Raw genomic sequence first — 17,056 nt, 5'->3', positions numbered from 1 at the left:
TCGATCGTGTATCTGAGGGACGCCTTCTACACACCCGTTAGGCTCCATTCACACATCCGAATTGCGGACCCATTAATTTCTATGGGGCCGCACTATGTGCTGCTCGGATCCGGAGTTTACTCGCTCCCGTGAAACCAGGCTACCTCGGCAGCCGGAGAGGAGCAGAAGACTCGGCGGTAAGAGCGCTTGCGCGGTCACCGCTACTAACATAGTAGAGGTGGCCGTAACCCCTAGAGACGAGCATGTAAAATCGGGTATAAATATGTCAATAACAGAATTTACAACATATAAATATATTGAAGAAATGCTTATTGGAGGGGAAGGAATAGACTGAAAGGGGATTATGAAGGTGAGACAACCCCTTTAAGTGATTTTACGTCTGGCGTTCACATCGCAGCACGCTTCTATTGCAGCGTAGATTCTCGTTATGGAGCGCCAATGATTTCGTACATTTAGGCTGACGCAGAGACCCCAGACGCAGAGACCCCAGACGGAGAGACCCCAGAGGCAGAGACCCCAGACGCAGAGACCCCAGACGCAGAGACCCCAGACGGAGAGACCCCAGAGGCAGAGACCCCAGACGCAGAGACCCCAGACGCAGAGACCCCAGACGCAGAGACCCCAGACCCAGAGACCCCAGACGCAGAGACCCCAGACGCAGAGACCCCAGACGCAGAGACCCCAGACGCAGAGACCCCAGACGCCTCCATTAAAATGTATCAACCACCTGAGGAATCTTCATCTTCTATTTACTGGATAACACGGAACAAATAATTATATATCTATCACATACTCCAAACTGCTGTGCGACCCCATCCTGTCCATGAGGTAAGTCTCTGACTGAGACCACCAATATTACATAGGACTGCAGGTGACTTCTATGGCATTATCTGTACTCAGAGAGCTATCACTGTGTTATCTGTGTTGTTACATAGGACTGCAGGCGACACCTACTACATTATGTGTACTCAGAGAGATATCACTGAGTTCTTTGTGGTGTTACATAGGACTGCAGGTGACATCTACTACATTATCTGTACTCAGTTATCACTGTGTTATCTGTGGTTTTACATAGGACTGCAGGTGACATCTACTACAATATTTGTATTCAGAGAGTTATCACTGTGTTATCTGTGGTGTTACATAGGACTGCAGGTGACATCTACTACATTATCTGTACTCAGAGAGCTATCACTGTGTTATCTGTGGTGTTACATAGGACTGCAGGTGACATCTACTACATTATCTGTACTCAGAGTTATCACTGTGTTATCTGTGGTGTTACATGGGACTGCAGGTGATATCTACTGCATTATCTGTACTGAGAGTTATCACTGTGTTATCTGTGGTGTTACATAGGACTGCGGGTGACATCTACTACATTATCTGTACTTAGAGAGCTATCACTGTGTTATCTGTGGTGTTACATAGGACTGCAGGTGATATCTACTGCATTATCTGTACTGAGAGTTATCTCTGTGTTATCTGTGGTGTTACATAGGACTGCAGGTGATATCTACTGCATTATCTGTACTGAGAGTTATCTCTGTGTTATCTGTGGTGTTACATAGGACTGCAGATGACATCTACTACATTATCTGTACTCAGAGTTATCACTGTGTTATATGTGGTGTTACATAGGACTGCAAGGGACATCTACTACATTATCTGTACTCAGAGTTATCTCTGTGTTATCTGTGGTGTTACATAGGACTGCAGGTGATATCTACTGCATTATCTGTACTGAGAGTTATCTCTGTGTTATCTGTGGTGTTACATAGGACTGCAGGTGATATCTACTGCATTATCTGTACTGAGAGTTATCTCTGTGTTATCTGTGGTGTTACATAGGACTGCAGATGACATCTACTACATTATCTGTACTCAGAGTTATCACTGTGTTATCTGTGGTGTTACATAGGACTGCAGGTGACATCTACTACATTATCTGTACTCAGAGAGTTATCACTGTGTTATCTGTGGTGTTACATAGGACTGCAGGTGACATCTACTACATTATCTGTACTCACAGAGTTATCACTGTGTTATCTGTGGTGTTACATAGGACTGCAGGTGACATCTACTACATTATCTGTACTCAGAGAGCTATCACTGTGTTATCTGTGGTGTTACATAGGACTGCAGGTGACATCTACTACATTATCTGTACTCAGAGAGCTATCACTGTGTTATCTGTGGTGTTACATAGGACTGCAGGTGACATCTACTACATTATCTGTACTCAGAGAGTTATCACTGTGTTATCTGTGGTGTTACATAGGACTGCAGGTAACATCTACTACATTATCTGTACTCAGTTATCACAGTGTTATATGTGGTGTTACATAGGACTGCAAGGGACATCTACTACATTATCTGTACTCAGAGTTATCACTGTGTTATCTGTGGTGTTACATGGGACTGCAGGTAATATCTACTGCATTATCTGTACTGAGAGTTATCACTGTGTTATCTGAGGTGTTACATAGGACTGCAGGTAACATCTACTACATTAATTGTACTCAGAGTTATCACTGTGTTATCTGTGGTCTTACATGGGACTGCAGGTAATATCTACTGCATTATCTGTACTGAGAGTTATCACTGTGTTATCTGAGGTGTTACATAGGACTGCAGGTGACATCTACTGCATTATTTGTTCTCAGAGAGTTATCACTGTGTTGTCTGTGGTGTTACATGGGACTGCCGGTAACATATATTACATTATCTGTACTGAGAGTTATCACTGTGTTATCTGTGGTGTTACATAGGACTGCAGGTAACATCTACTACATTATCTGTACTCAGTTATCACTGTGTTATATGTGGTGTTACATAGGACTGCAAGGGACATCTACTACATTATCTGTACTCAGAGTTATCACTGTGTTATCTGTGGTGTTACATGGGACTGCAGGTGATATCTACTGCATTATCTGTACTGAGAGTTATCACTGTGTTATCTGTGGTGTTACATAGGACTGCAGGTGACATCTACTGCATTATCTGTACTCAGAGAGTTATCACTGTGTTGTCTGTGGTGTTACATGGGACTACCGGTAACATATATTACATTATCTGTACTGAGAGTTATCTCTGTGTTATCTGTGGTGTTACATAGGACTGCAGGTGATATCTACTGCATTATCTGTACTGAGAGTTATCTCTGTGTTATCTGTGGTGTTACATAGGACTGCAGATGACATCTACTACATTATCTGTACTCAGAGTTATCACTGTGTTATCTGTGGTGTTACATAGGACTGCAGGTGACATCTACTACATTATCTGTACTCAGAGAGTTATCACTGTGTTATCTGTGGTGTTACATAGGACTGCAGGTGACATCTACTACATTATCTGTACTCACAGAGTTATCACTGTGTTATCTGTGGTGTTACATAAGACTGCAGGTGACATCTACTACATTATCTGTACTCAGAGAGTTATCACTGTGTTATATGTGGTGTTACATAGGACTGCGGGTGACATCTACTACATTATCTGTACTTAGAGAGCTATCACTGTGTTATCTGTGGTGTTACATGGGACTGCGGGTGACATCTACTACATTATCTGTACTCAGAGAGTTATCACTGTGTTATATGTGGTGTTACATAGGACTGCGGGTGACATCTACTACATTATCTGTACTTAGAGAGCTATCACTGTGTTATCTGTGGTGTTACATGGGACTGCGGGTGACATCTACTACATTATCTGTACTCAGAGAGTTATTATGATATGTAAACATTGCTTCACCAGCGAAGTTAATGACAAACTCAGCCCTGCTACATCTTTATGTATAATTTATAATATGCGCACAATAGGTAAACATTGTCAGGATAATCTGAATGAGCCTTTCCTTCCTCTCTACATAATATCTGCCGGTCGCTGGTGGTGTCACTTCTCACAGGCTGATCGCAGGAGATCAGGTGCTGTCTGGTGCCACCATCACTGGTGAGTAGATGACATCTCCTCTACATCTCTTCTCATTTAAGTCATATTTTGTAACAAAATCTCAGCCAAATGTAACGAGGCCCCAAAAATGAGATGTAGCAGAGCTCTCCGCTGCATGAGGATCATGGGAGGAACCTGCTTATAGTTTAAATCATTCTGTAATAGAAATATGTTATGCCTTTTCTTTCTAACATAGAGCACAGCTTATGTTGATATCACATTTTATAGGACTTCATTATATCTATGTATCTATTTATCTATCTATCTCATCTATTATCTATCTATCTATCTCATCTATCTATCTATTTATCTATCTATCTCATCTATTTCATGTCTATCTCTCTGTTTATCTATCTACAATATCTTTCTTTTTCTTTCTTTCTTTCTTTCTTTTTTCCTTTTCTTTTCTTTTCACAAATCCTGCCGCACTCCCAAAGGGAAATCCTATATGTTGTCCTTTACTCCCCAGTGCAGAGTTCGGTCCTCTTAGGGTATATTCACACTTGTGGCACAGCAATCCGGCAGGTTGTTCTGGCAGAGAGTAGCCTGCTGGAGTTCTCTGGATTTGGCATGACCAGATAGTGCCTTGTGCCCTCTGGACCCCATTGACTCTAATGGGAACTGATGGTGATCTACCCTCTCCCCGGCGTAAATGCCTGGATTTGGGTGGAAAAAAACCCCGCTGCGTACAGCAATTTTTAAAATATTTCTCCAGCAATACACAAGTCTGTTGGAAGCACCATGCAATATATTATTATACATTGCAGAGTTTTGACAATTATTCTAAAAAGCTGCATAGATAGAAAAAAGTATATATATATATATACAGTACTGACCAAAGGTTTGGACACACCTTCTCATTCAAGAAGTTTTCTTTATTTTCATGACTATGAAAATGTTAGATTCACACTGAAGGCATCAAAACTATGAATTAACACATGTGGAATTATATACATAACAAACAAGTGTGAAACAACTGAAAATATGTCATATTCTAGGTTCTTCAAAGTAGCCACCTTTTGCTTTGATTACTGCTTTGCACACTCTTGGCATTCTCTTGATGAGCTTCAAGAGGTAGTCCCCTGAAATGGTTTTCACTTCACAGGTGTGCCCTGTCAGGTTTAATAAGTGGGATTTCTTGCCTTATAAATGGGGTTGGGACCATCAGCTGCGTTAAAGAGAAGTCAGGTGGATACACAGCTGATAGTCCTACTGAATAGACTGTTAGAATTTGTATTATGGCAAGAGAAAATCAGCTAAGTAAAGAAAAATGAGTGGCCATCATTACTTTAAGAAATTAAGGTCAGTCAGTCAGCCGAAAAATTGGGAAAATTTTGAAAGTAAGGGCTATTTGACCATGAAGGAGAGTGATGGGGTGCTGCGCCAGATGACCTGGCCTCCACAGTCACCGGACCTGAACCCAATCGAGATGGTTTGGGGTGAGCTGGACCGCAGAGTGAAGGCAAAAGGGCCAACAAGTGCTAAGCATCTCTGGGAACTCCTTCAAGACTGTTGGAAGACAATTTCAGGGGACTACCTCTTGAAGGTCATCAAGAGAATGCCAAGAGTGTGCAAAGCAGTAATCAAAGCAAAAGGTGGCTACTTTGAAGAACCTAGAATATGACATATTTTCAGTTGTTTCACACTTGTTTGTTATGTATATAATTCCACATGTGATAATTCATAGTTTTGATGCCTTCATAGTCATGAAAATAAAGAAAACTCTTTGAATGAGAAGGTGTGTCCAAACTTTTGGTCTGTACTGTATATACAGTCAGGTCCATAAATATTGGGACATCGACACAATTCTAGCATGTTTGGCTCTATACACCACCACAATGCATTTGAAATGAAACGAACAAGATGTGCTTTCACACCAGACTGTCAGCTTTAATTTGAGGGTATTTAAATCCAAATCAGGTGAACGGTGCAGGAATTACAGCAGTTTGCATATGTGCCTCCCACTTGTTAAGGGGCCAAAAGTAATGGGACAGAATAATAATCATAAATCAAACTTTCACTTTTTAATACTTGGTTTCAAATCAATTGCAGTTAATTACAGCCTGAAGTCTGGAACGCATAGACAACACCAGACGCTGGGTTTCATCCCTGGTGATGCTCTGCCAGGCCTCTACTGCCCCTGTCTTCAGTTCCTGCTTGTTCTTGGGGCATTGTCCCTTCAGTTTTGTCTTCAGCAAGTGAAATGCTCAATTGGATTCAGGTTGGGAGATTTACTCGGCCATTACATAACATTCCACTTCTTTCCTTTAAAAAACTCTTTGGTTGCTTTTGCAGTATGCTTTGGGTCATTGTCCATCTGCACTGTGAAGCGCAGTCCAATGAGTTCTGAAGCATTTGGCTGAATATGAGCAGATAATATTGCCCGAAACACTTCAGAATTCATCCTGCTGCTTTTGTCAGCAGTCACATCATCAATAAATACAAGAGAACCAGTTCCATTGGCAGCCATACAAGCCCACGCCATGACACTACCACCACCATGCTTCACTGATGAGGTGGTATGCTTAGGATCATGAGCAGTTCCTTTCCTTCTCCTTACTCTTCTCTTCCCATCACTCTGGTAAAAGTTGATCTTGGTCTCATCTGTCCATAGGATGTTCTTGCAGAACTGTGAAGGCTTTTTTAGATGTCATTTGGCAAACTCTAATCTGGCCTTCCTGTTTTTGAGGCTCACCAATGGTTTACATCTTGCGGTGAACCCTCTGTATTCACTCTGATGAAGTCTTCTCCTGATTGTTGACTTTGACACACATACACCTACTTCCTGGAGAGTGTTCTTGATCTGGCCATATGTTGTGAAGGGTGTTTTCTTCACCAGGGAAATAATTCTTCGGTCATCCACCACAGTTGTTTTCCGTGGTCTTCTGGGTCTTTTGGTGTTGCTGAGCTCACCGGTGCGTTCCTTCTTTTTAAGAATGTTCCAAACAGTTGTTTTGGCCAGGCCTAATGTTTTTGCTATCTCTCTGATGGGTTTGTTGTGTTTTTTCAGCCTAATGAAGGCTTGCTTCACTGATAGTGACAGCTTTGGATCTCATCTTGAGAGTTGACAGCAACAGATTCCAACTGATTTGGATGTAATACCCTCAAATTAAAGCTGACAGTCTGCAGGTAAAGCACATCTTGATCGTTTCATTTCAAATCCATTGTGGTGGTGTATAGAGCCAAAAATGTTAGAATTGTGTCGATGTCCCAATATTTATGGACCTGACTGTATATACAGTGGTGTGTAAAAGTTTGGGCACTCCTGGTCACAATTACTGTTACTGTAATCAGTTAACCAAGCTGAAGATGAAATGATCTCTAAAAGGCATAAAGTTACTCATTCCCTTTGTATTTTAAGCAAAAACATTATATATTTTTTTGTCTTTTACATTTTCAAAATAATAAAAAAGTAAAAGGGCCCGAGGCAAAACTTTGGGCCCCCTGCATGGTTAGTACCTAGTAGCACCCCCTTTGTTAAGTATCACAGCTTGTAAATGCATTTTGTAATGGCCAAGAGTCTTTAAATTCTTGTTTGAGGGATTTTCCTCCCTTCTTCCTTGCAGACGTCTTCCAGTTCTATGAGATTCCTGGGCCGTCTTGCATGCGCTGCTCTTTTGAGGTCTATCCACAGATTTTCAATAATGGTCAGATCAGGAGACTGTGAGGGCTACGGTAGAACCTTCACCTTGCACCTTTTGAGGTCGTCTGTTGTGGATTTTGAGGTGTATTTAGGATCATTATCCATTTGTAGAAGCCATCTTCTTTTTAACTTTAGTTTTTTTACAGTTGATGTTGTTTACTTCCAGAATTTGCTGAAATGTCATTGAATTCATTCTTCCCTCTACCCATGAAATGTTCCTCGAGCCATTGGCTGCAACACAACCCCAAAGCAGGATTGATTGGAGAGGTGTCGTTTTCATGAAATTTTGGGCCCTTTTTTTCTCCAAGCATACCTTTGCTCATTGTGGCCAAATAGTTTATTTTACCCTCATCGATCCACAGGACTTTTTTCCAAAATACATCAGGCTTGTTTAGATGTTCTTCTGCAAATTTCTGACACTGAATTTTATAGTAAGGACACATGACTGGGGTATTGTCTACCTGACGTCCGACCCCATCTAATACTCACCTGCCCCTGAAACAACCCCCCTACCCACCAATCCATCCCCACGCAGCGCCTCATCCCCTTTACCTTAATGAAAACTCGGACACCTGGCTGGAATGAATCGGCCACAGCAGCCATTTTTATTAACAAACAACATAAATATATATATAAATATATAGCCATAAACTCTAATAATTAATTCCTTGCAAGGGGAGGTCCTTAAAGCCCCAAATAACTGAATTACCCCACCAGGGTGCCATCTTGCCTCCAGCCATTGCCCTCCAGCTCGGAAGCACCACTGAATGGCCCCCTCTTAAATTCCGCCACAACTGGGAGTCCAGCTCCAACCGCGGAGCCCTCCCATCATCCTCTCCAGTTAATAAAACCAACTTCAAGGACCTCCCTCCGCCACAGCCGCCTTGACAAAACCCTCCCCTTTATCTCCCCACCTCGCCATCCAACAATTCTACCCCTAACCAACTTCTATAATCCGCCACAAACCCCCCCCACCGATAAAAAGGAAGGGGTGGGTGGGCGGGACTCCTTTCTGCTCTACGTAAAATGGCACCCTTCTTCTCCCTGTCTCAATCTTTTAACCCCACCCCTAAACTCACATTACCCAATCCCTATCCTCCCATGATCCCCCAAAACCCGCCCCTTCAACTAACCAGCCTATCCCTACCTCTGGGGTCTCCCTGAGCCAAACCCCTGTCATGCTGGCCTCCCCTAAAGCTCTGCCCCCAGTCCGGCCATAACTGGATAACAGATTTCTTCTGATGACTCCTCACTGAAGGCCATATTTGTGAAGGTTTGAACAGTAGAACAATGTTCCACAACTCCACAGTCTGCTAAATCTTCTTGAAAGTCTTTTGAGGGGCTTCTGATTTGACTTTGTAGCAAACCTACGAGCAGCTGTCTCTGAAAGCTTTCTTAGTCTTCAGGACCTTCTCTTGACATCCACTGCTCTTGTTAGCTGCCATTTCGTAATTGCATGAGGAAATGGCAAACTGAAACTACCTCAAAAAGTACAAGATGAAGGCATTACCATTACCCTCACAGTCCCTTGAGCTGAACTTCCTTGAATTTATTCCAGGTTCACCACACTGTGCATTCCTAATACACTGCGTGCAGAATTATTAGGCAAATGAGTATTTTGACCACATCATCCTCTTTATGCATGTTGTCTTACTCCAAGCTGTATAGGCTCGAAAGCCTACTACCAATTAAGCATATTAGGTGATGTGCATCTCTATAATGAGAAGGGGTGTGGTCTAATGACATCAACACCCTATATCAGGTGTGCATAATTATTAGGCAACTTCCTTTCCTTTGGCAAAATGGGTCAAAAGAAGGACTTGACAGGCTCAGAAAAGTCAAAAATAGTGAGATATCTTGCAGAGGGATGCATCACTGTTAACATTGCAAAGCTTCTGAAGCGTGATCATCGAACAATCAAGCGTTTCATTCAAAATAGTCAACAGGGTCGCAAGAAGCGTGTGGAAAAACCAAGGCGCAAAATAACTGCCCATGAACTGAGAAAAGTCAAGCGTGCAGCTGCCAAGATGCCACTTGCCACCAGTTTGGCCATATTTCAGAGCTGCAACATCACTGGAGTGCCCAAAAGCACAAGGTGTGCAATACTCAGAGACATGGCCAAGGTAAGAAAGGCTGAAAGACGACCACCACTGAACAAGACACACAAGCTGAAACGTCAAGACTGGGCCAAGAAATATCTCAAGACTGATTTTTCTAAGGTTTTATGGACTGATGAAATGAGAGTGAGTCTTGATGGGCCAGATGGATGGGCCCGTGGCTGGATTGGTAAAGGGCAGAGAGCTCCAGTCCGACTCATGTAATGTGACTGGTTCACCAGCAGGTAGCAGAAAATATGGCAGAGCTATCCTAGATAGATTGTAACATTCCATTCTAGCCCCCTCTGTAGAGAAGTGGGTGAGTCCTACTTCCTGCAGGAAGGATGGGGCAGAAGTCCAGGTAGTCTAGCTTACCCCCTGCTAGGGGAAGGTGTGCAGGGTACGTCTCTGCTGGACATGGCCAAGCCAGCCAGAGCACCCTCAGCTCTGCTGACCATGGAGGCCAAAGCTTAGAGCCTCAGGAGCCAGGAGGAAAGTTCCCTGGCATAATCTAGAGACGGACCATACAAAGAGAGTGCAGCATACAGAAGAAGCAAAGTCATACAGTCAGCCTACCAGCACAGCAGTGCCAGAGAGAAACCGATGTAGCAGAGTCGAGTTTGCCTGCCAGTTTTAATGCTAACGCCTGCTGGGACCAAGACAAAGTCTGTAAACCATTTTGGAGAATGTTTATGCAACGTAAAGCTGCTATTCAACTACATACAAGGCCTGGACTCAATTTTTCTTGAAATTCCTCAATTATCCCCCCTTGCTATAGGGCTGTGAAGGTGTTAATGGTAAAACCTCTGATGGTCTAGGACAGTAAAGGGGTATATGGCAAAGTCTAGGTCAGTGAAACAGTTAATGCTAGACTCACTGGTGGTCTAGGGCAGTGAAGGGATTTATGATAATGTTCCAGGTAGTCTTTGGCAGTGCAGGGGGTTAAGGGGAAATGTATTGGTTGTCTAGGATAATGAAGGGTTTAATGGTAAAATCCACTGTTTTCTGGGTCAGTGGGTGACTTAAAAAGTTATTCATTTTTGGAGGAGTTGAGGGGATTAATGATAAATTTCCTGGTGGTTCTGGGCTTGGAAGGGATTAATGATCAATTCCATGGAGGGCTATAGAATTTAAAGAGTTAATGACACAGTCCCTAGTGGTCTAGGGAAGTAAAAAAGTCTATGATAAAAGGCTGTGATGCGGTTAATGGTAAAAATTTCTAATGGTCTAAGGTATTTATGGGGTTAAGTGTACAATCTCTGGCAGGGGCGGACTGGGAAATTTAACTGGCCCTGTAAACAAACCTAAAAAGTGGCCCCATATTGTAGGTAAGTCGAAACTGACAGAAGACCGGGCAACATGGGCCAGGTGCATAAATACTTGATGCTCCCAGCATTAATTAATGCTGTGAGCACCAGGTCACTATGTACCCGGCCGGTGGCCATGAGGAGGGCTCGGGCGGCCCCCTACGCATCGGCTCACTGGGAAATTTCCCAGTAGGGTCTATGGCCAGTGCACTCCTGGTCTCTGGAGGTTTATAGCAATAAAAAGTTTTAGGATAAAATCCATGGTGGTCTAGGATAGTGAAGAAGCCAGTTGTAAAGTCCCTGGTGGTCTGGAGTTTTCAAGGGAATTCTGCTGAAGTCCCAGAACTAACAGTAAAGCATAATCTTCCTGGGTACAGTCCTCAGTAACCCCAAGAAGACCATGTCTTTGGGCAATCTCCCCACTTTCCATCGCTGCAAATACGCCTTATTAAATGCCCCCCTCCTGCTCGGCCTCATAGCAGTTGCACACCCCATGGTTGGTGTCGTAAACTCTTGGCACATTACTTCATTTTTCTGGAATAATCACCTACAGTAAATCACTTGAGGGTTTTGTTATTTTCCGCGCTCGGCTGATCTTTTCCGCTCGCTGCTCTGGAGGAAATGTTGGTAAATCAATAACGGTGACATTATTACACATTATGTGGTTACAGTATAAATGAGGCGTGCCGCGTCCACGATAACCTCACTGTAAATATGGAAGGTTTCCGGGCAGCGAGCTTCAGGCGACTTGTCGGGTGTATCCGGATTCCAGGTAATATCGTGGCGACGTCATCGATCACTAAACAACGGGCGTCCACATCACTGCGCTCGCCGCTTAATTACATGTGAGATTCAGTGATCCGGGTGCAGGATAATTGGAGATTACAGGTTTCCTTGTGAGAATGGTGCTGTATTATATCAGATGATACATTGTTACTTTACATAATGTATATATACATATTGTGAAGTAATTAGTAGTACTCAGGAGTATCAGATAGACCGCTGTCCTACGGTAGAGGGTCCCTCAGATGGTCTCTGACCACCATGACTCATATGGTCCATGGATAGCACAGTAACAGTTTCATATAGAATTATTTCTATAATAAGTACCAGCTAGAGATACCCCTATAAACAGTGAAAGCTAAAATGACCCCTATATACAGTGCCAGATAGATCTACCCCTATAAATAGGACCAGTTAGAGTTACCCCTATAAACAGTGAAGTCTAAAATTGCCCCTATAAAAACTTCCAGCTAAAATTATCTCTTTAAACCATGAAAGCTAAAATTATATTATACTATAAACAGTACCAGCAAAAATTACCCCTATAAATAGTACCAGCTAGAATTTCCCCTATGAACAGTTTCAGTAGAATTACCCCTATAAACAGTACCAGATAAAAATTACTTATATAATAAGTACCAGCTACAGTTATCCCTATATACAATGAAATCTAAAATTGCCCCTATAAAGTGTACCAGCTAAAATTACCCCTATAAACAGTACCAGCTTGAAATACCCCTATAAACAGTTTCAGATAGAATTACCCATATACAGTGCCTTGCAAAAATATTCACCCCCCTTGACTTTTTTCATGTTTTGGTGCCTCACAACCTGGAATTAACATGGATTGTTTGAGGATTTGCATCATTTAATTTACAGAACATTCGCACAACTTTGAAGATGTTTTTTTTTTATTGTGAAGCAAACAGCAAATAGGACAAAATAGCAGAAAAAGTCAATGTGCAGAACTATTCACCCCCCTAAAGTCAGTACTTTGTAGAGCCACCTTTTGCGGCAATCACAGCTCCAAGTCGCTTTAGATAAGTCTCTATGAGCTTCCCACATCTTACCACTGGGATTTTGCCCATTCCTCCTTGCAGACCTGTTCCGGCTCCTTCAGGTTGGATGGTTGCCCTTGTGAACAGCAATCTTTAAGTCTGACCACAGATTTTCTATTGGATTGAGATCTGGGCTTTGACTCGGCCGTTCCAACACATTTATATGTTTCCCCTTAAACCCCTCAAGTGTTGCTTTAGCCGTGTGTCTGGGGTCATTGTCCGGCTGGAAGGAGAACCTCCGTCCTAGCCTCAGATCACGCACAGAGTGGTACATGTTTTGCTCAAGAATATCCCTGTATTTAGCACCATCCATCTTTCCCTCCACACTGACCAGTTTCCCAGTCCAATCCCCCAGCAGGATGGTGCCACCACCATGTGATGTGTTGGGTTTGTGCCAGACATAGTTTTCTTTGATGGCCGAAAAGTTCAATTTTCGTCTCCTCAGACCGGAGCACCTTCCTCCATACATTTTGGGAGTCTCCCACATGCCTTTTCGCAAACTCACAACGCGCCTTATTGTTTTTAGCTGAAAGTAATGGCTTTCTTCTGGCCACTCTGCCATAAAGCCCAACTCTATGGAGCGTACGGCTTATTGTCGTCCTATGTACAGATCCTCCAGTGTCTGCTGTGGAACTCTGCAGCTCCTCCAGTGTTACCTTAGGTCTCTGTGCTGCCTCTCTGATTAATGCCCTCCTTGCCCGGTCCGTTAGTTTTGGTGGATGGCCGTCTCTTGGCAGGTTTGCTGTTGTGCCATGTTCTTTCCATTTGGTTATGATAGATTTGATGGTGTTCCTGGGGATCATCAAAGATTTGGATATTTTTTTATAACCTAACCCTGACTTGTACTTCTCAACAACATTGTCCCTTACTTGTTTGGAGAGTTCCTTGGTCTTCATGGCAGTGTTTGGTTAGTGATGCCTCTTGCTTAGGTGTTGCAGCCTCTGGGGCCTTTCAAAAAGGTGTGTATATGTAATGACAGATCATGTGACACTTAGATTGCACACAGGTGACATCATTTCACTAATTATGTGACTTCTGAAGGTAATTGGTTGTACCAGAGCTTTTTATGGGCTTCCTAACAAAGGGGGTGAATACACACGCACAGGACAATTTTCTGTTTTCTATTTCTAAACAATAGTTTTATTTATATATTTTTCTCATTTCACTTCACCAATGTGGACTATTGTGTTCTGATCCATCACATAAAATTCAGATTACCAAAACATTGAACTTAAAAAAAGGGGGTGTTAATAATTTTCCTAGGCACTGTTCACAGTACCAGCTAAAATTACCTCTATAAACAGTGAAAGCTAGAACTACTGATTAAAACATTGTGAACAATATTCACCTTTATAAAAAGTGCCAGCTAGAGTTAACCCATTACAGTGCAAGCAAGAACTACTCCTATAGACAGTACCAGCTAGAGTTAACCCATTAACAGTGCAAGCTAAAATTACCTCCATGAACAGTAAAAGCTAGAACTACCAATTTAAACATTGCAAACTATATTTACCTTTATAAAAAGTGACAGCTAGAGTTAATCCTTTGAACATTACCAGTAGAGATGAGCGAATCAAATCCCACGAAGTGGAAATCGATCCAAATTTCAGGATAAATTTGATTCGCCTACAAGCCGAATTTCCTTGTGCTTCGTGTCAGCGAATCGATTTAACCTGAAATAGTATAAAAAACTAAAAAATTCAAACTTACCGCCTCTATTTGCTGGTGACGGGCCGCCAACCTCCATCTTGCTTGAAGATCTCGGCCGAAATCCTGTGTGGTGCGTGATTGCATCATCACACCGATGTGATGACGTCATGTCACCGCGCCAGCTGACGTGATGACGTAATCTCGCGCAGCACAGGATTTCGGCCGAGATCTTCAAGCAACATGGCGGTGGCCGGCCCGTCGCGAGCAAATGGAGGCGGTAAGTTTGATAATAAATTATTGTTAATTTTACACTCAGATGCCGTAATCATGTACAGTATAGACCAAAAGTTTGGACACACCTTTTCATTCAAAGAGTTTTTTTTATTTTCATGACCATGAAAATTGTAGATTCACACTGAAGGCATCAAAACTATGAATTAACACATGTGGAATTATATACATAACAAACAAGTGTGAAACAACTGAAAATATGTCATATTCTAGGTTCTTCAAAGTAGCCACCTTTTGCTTTGATTACTGCTTTGCACACTCTTGGCATTCTCTTGATGAGCTTCAAGAGGTAGTCCCCTGAAATGGTTTTCACTTCACAGGTGTGCCCTGTCAGGTTTAATAAGTGGGATTTCTTGCCTTATAAATGGGGTTGGGACCATCAGTTGCTTTGAGGAGAAGTCAGGTGGATACACAGCTGATAGTCCTACTGAATAGACTGTTAGAATTTGTATTATGGCAAGAAAAAAGCAGCTAAGTAAAGAAAAACGAGTGGCCATCATTATTTCAGGGGACTACGTCTTGAAGCTCATCAAGAGAATGCCAAGAGTGTGCAAAGCAGTAATCAAAGCAAAAGGTGGCTACTTTGAAGAACCTAGAATATGACATATTTTCAGTTGTTTCACACTTGTTTGTTATGTATATAATTCCACATGTGTTAATTCATAGTTTTGATGCCTTCATAGTCATGAAAATAAAGAAAACTCTTTGAATGAGAAGGTGTGTCCAAACTTTTGGTCTGTACTGTATGAACGCAGCATCTGAGGGGTACAATGACAGGGCTGGCGCTATCGCAGCTCCCTGTGATTGCACCCGCTACTTACAACAAAACTGCCCTAGAACTATGAATATAAGCAGTGCAAACTAGACCAACGATTATAAACATTGCCAGCTAAAATTACCCCTTTAAACAGTGCCAGCTAGAACTACCCCTATAAATTGTGCCAGCTCGAGTTAACCCTTTAAACAGTACCAGCTAGAAATACCCCTTTTACTACTGCCAGATAGAATTACCCGTATAAACAGTGCCAGATAGAACTACACCTATAAGAAGTGCCAGATAGAGCTTAGACTATAAACAGTGCCAGCTTGAAAATACCCCTATAAACAGTGCCAGACAGAACTACCCTTATAAATAGTGCCAGCTAGAGCTATAAATATAAACAGCGCCAGCTAGAACTACCCGTATAAGTAGTGCCAGCTAGGAATACCCCTATAAACAGTTCCAGCTATAACTACCTCTATAAACAGTGTCAGCTAGAACTACCCCTATAAACAGTGCCAGATAGAGCTATGAATATAAACAGTGCCAGCTATAACTACCCGTATAAACAGTGCCAGATAGAACTACCCTTATAAACAGTGCCAGCTATAACTACCCGTATAAACAGTGCCAGATAGAGCTATGAATATAAACAGTGCCAGCTAGAACTACTCTTATAAATAGTGCCAGCTAGAACATCCCCTATAAACAGTGCCAGCTAAAGTTAGTCCTTTAAATAGTGCCAGTTAGAACTACCCATATAAGCAGTATCTACTGGCATTATCTGTTTAACCAGTGGCAGCTAGAGTTACCCCTATAACCAGTGATAGGTAGAACTAGCCCTATAAACAGTGCCAACTAGAACTACATCTTTAAGCAGTGCCAGTTAGAATTACCCCCATAAGCAATACCAGATAGAGCTAAACCTATAAACAGTCCTATCTAAAGTTACCCTTTTAAAGAATGCCATCTCAAACTACCCCTTTAAACAGTGCCAGCTAGAAATACTGCTAAAGACAGAAGCACCTAGAATTGCTCGTATAAAAAGTACCATCTAAAAATATCCCTACAAACAGTAGAAGCTGGAACTAATCATATAACCAGTGCCAGCTATAACTACCAGTATGAACAGTGCCAGATAGAACTACCCCTATAAAGAGTGCCAAGCTAAAGGCATCTCTATAAATAGTGCCAGCTAGAACTACCCCTATAAACAGTGCCAGCTAGAGTTATGCCTTTAAACAGTGCCTGCTAGAACTACCCCTATGAACAGTGCAAGTTGGAGTTACGCCTTTAAAGAGTGCAAGTGAGAACCACGCCTATCAAAAGTGCCAGCTATAGTTACCCTTAAAACAGTAACAGCCTGAGATATGATTATAAATAGTGCCAATTAGAGCCCCCCCCCCCTCTATAAACAGTGGCAGACAATTTTCACTTTAAAAAGTAATAGCTAAAGGTACAATTATAAAAAAGCCAACTGAAGCTATGACTATAAACAGTACCAGCTA

General features: G+C 42.3%; 1 protein-coding gene across 3 annotated transcripts in view; it reads left to right on the top strand.

The window, feature by feature from the left end:
• The first annotated feature begins 3,843 nt into the window (after positions 1 to 3,843).
• LOC120994219 (olfactory receptor 2AP1-like) overlaps positions 3,844 to 17,056 on the top strand; it is a 28,079-nt gene continuing 14,866 nt past the window's right edge. Inside the window, exon 1 of one of the 3 annotated variants that reach the window (XM_040422661.1) lies at positions 3,844 to 3,960. Coding sequence is in view for 1 of the 3 variants with exons in the window: in XM_040422659.1 (XP_040278593.1) it covers positions 11,721 to 11,778 (58 nt within the window). In the remaining 2 variants the exon portion in view is untranslated. Of the gene's footprint in view, positions 3,961 to 11,702; positions 11,779 to 17,056 lie in introns of those variants that run through there. The other 2 variants (XM_040422659.1, XM_040422660.1) reach the window with 2 other exon arrangements.

This window comes from Bufo bufo, chromosome 3 (genome assembly GCF_905171765.1).
Source record: "Bufo bufo chromosome 3, aBufBuf1.1, whole genome shotgun sequence".
Lineage (NCBI taxonomy): Eukaryota > Metazoa > Chordata > Amphibia > Anura > Bufonidae > Bufo > Bufo bufo.
The sequence above is the reverse complement of the archived record's forward strand: the minus strand, read 5'-3'. Positions and strand labels throughout refer to the sequence as shown.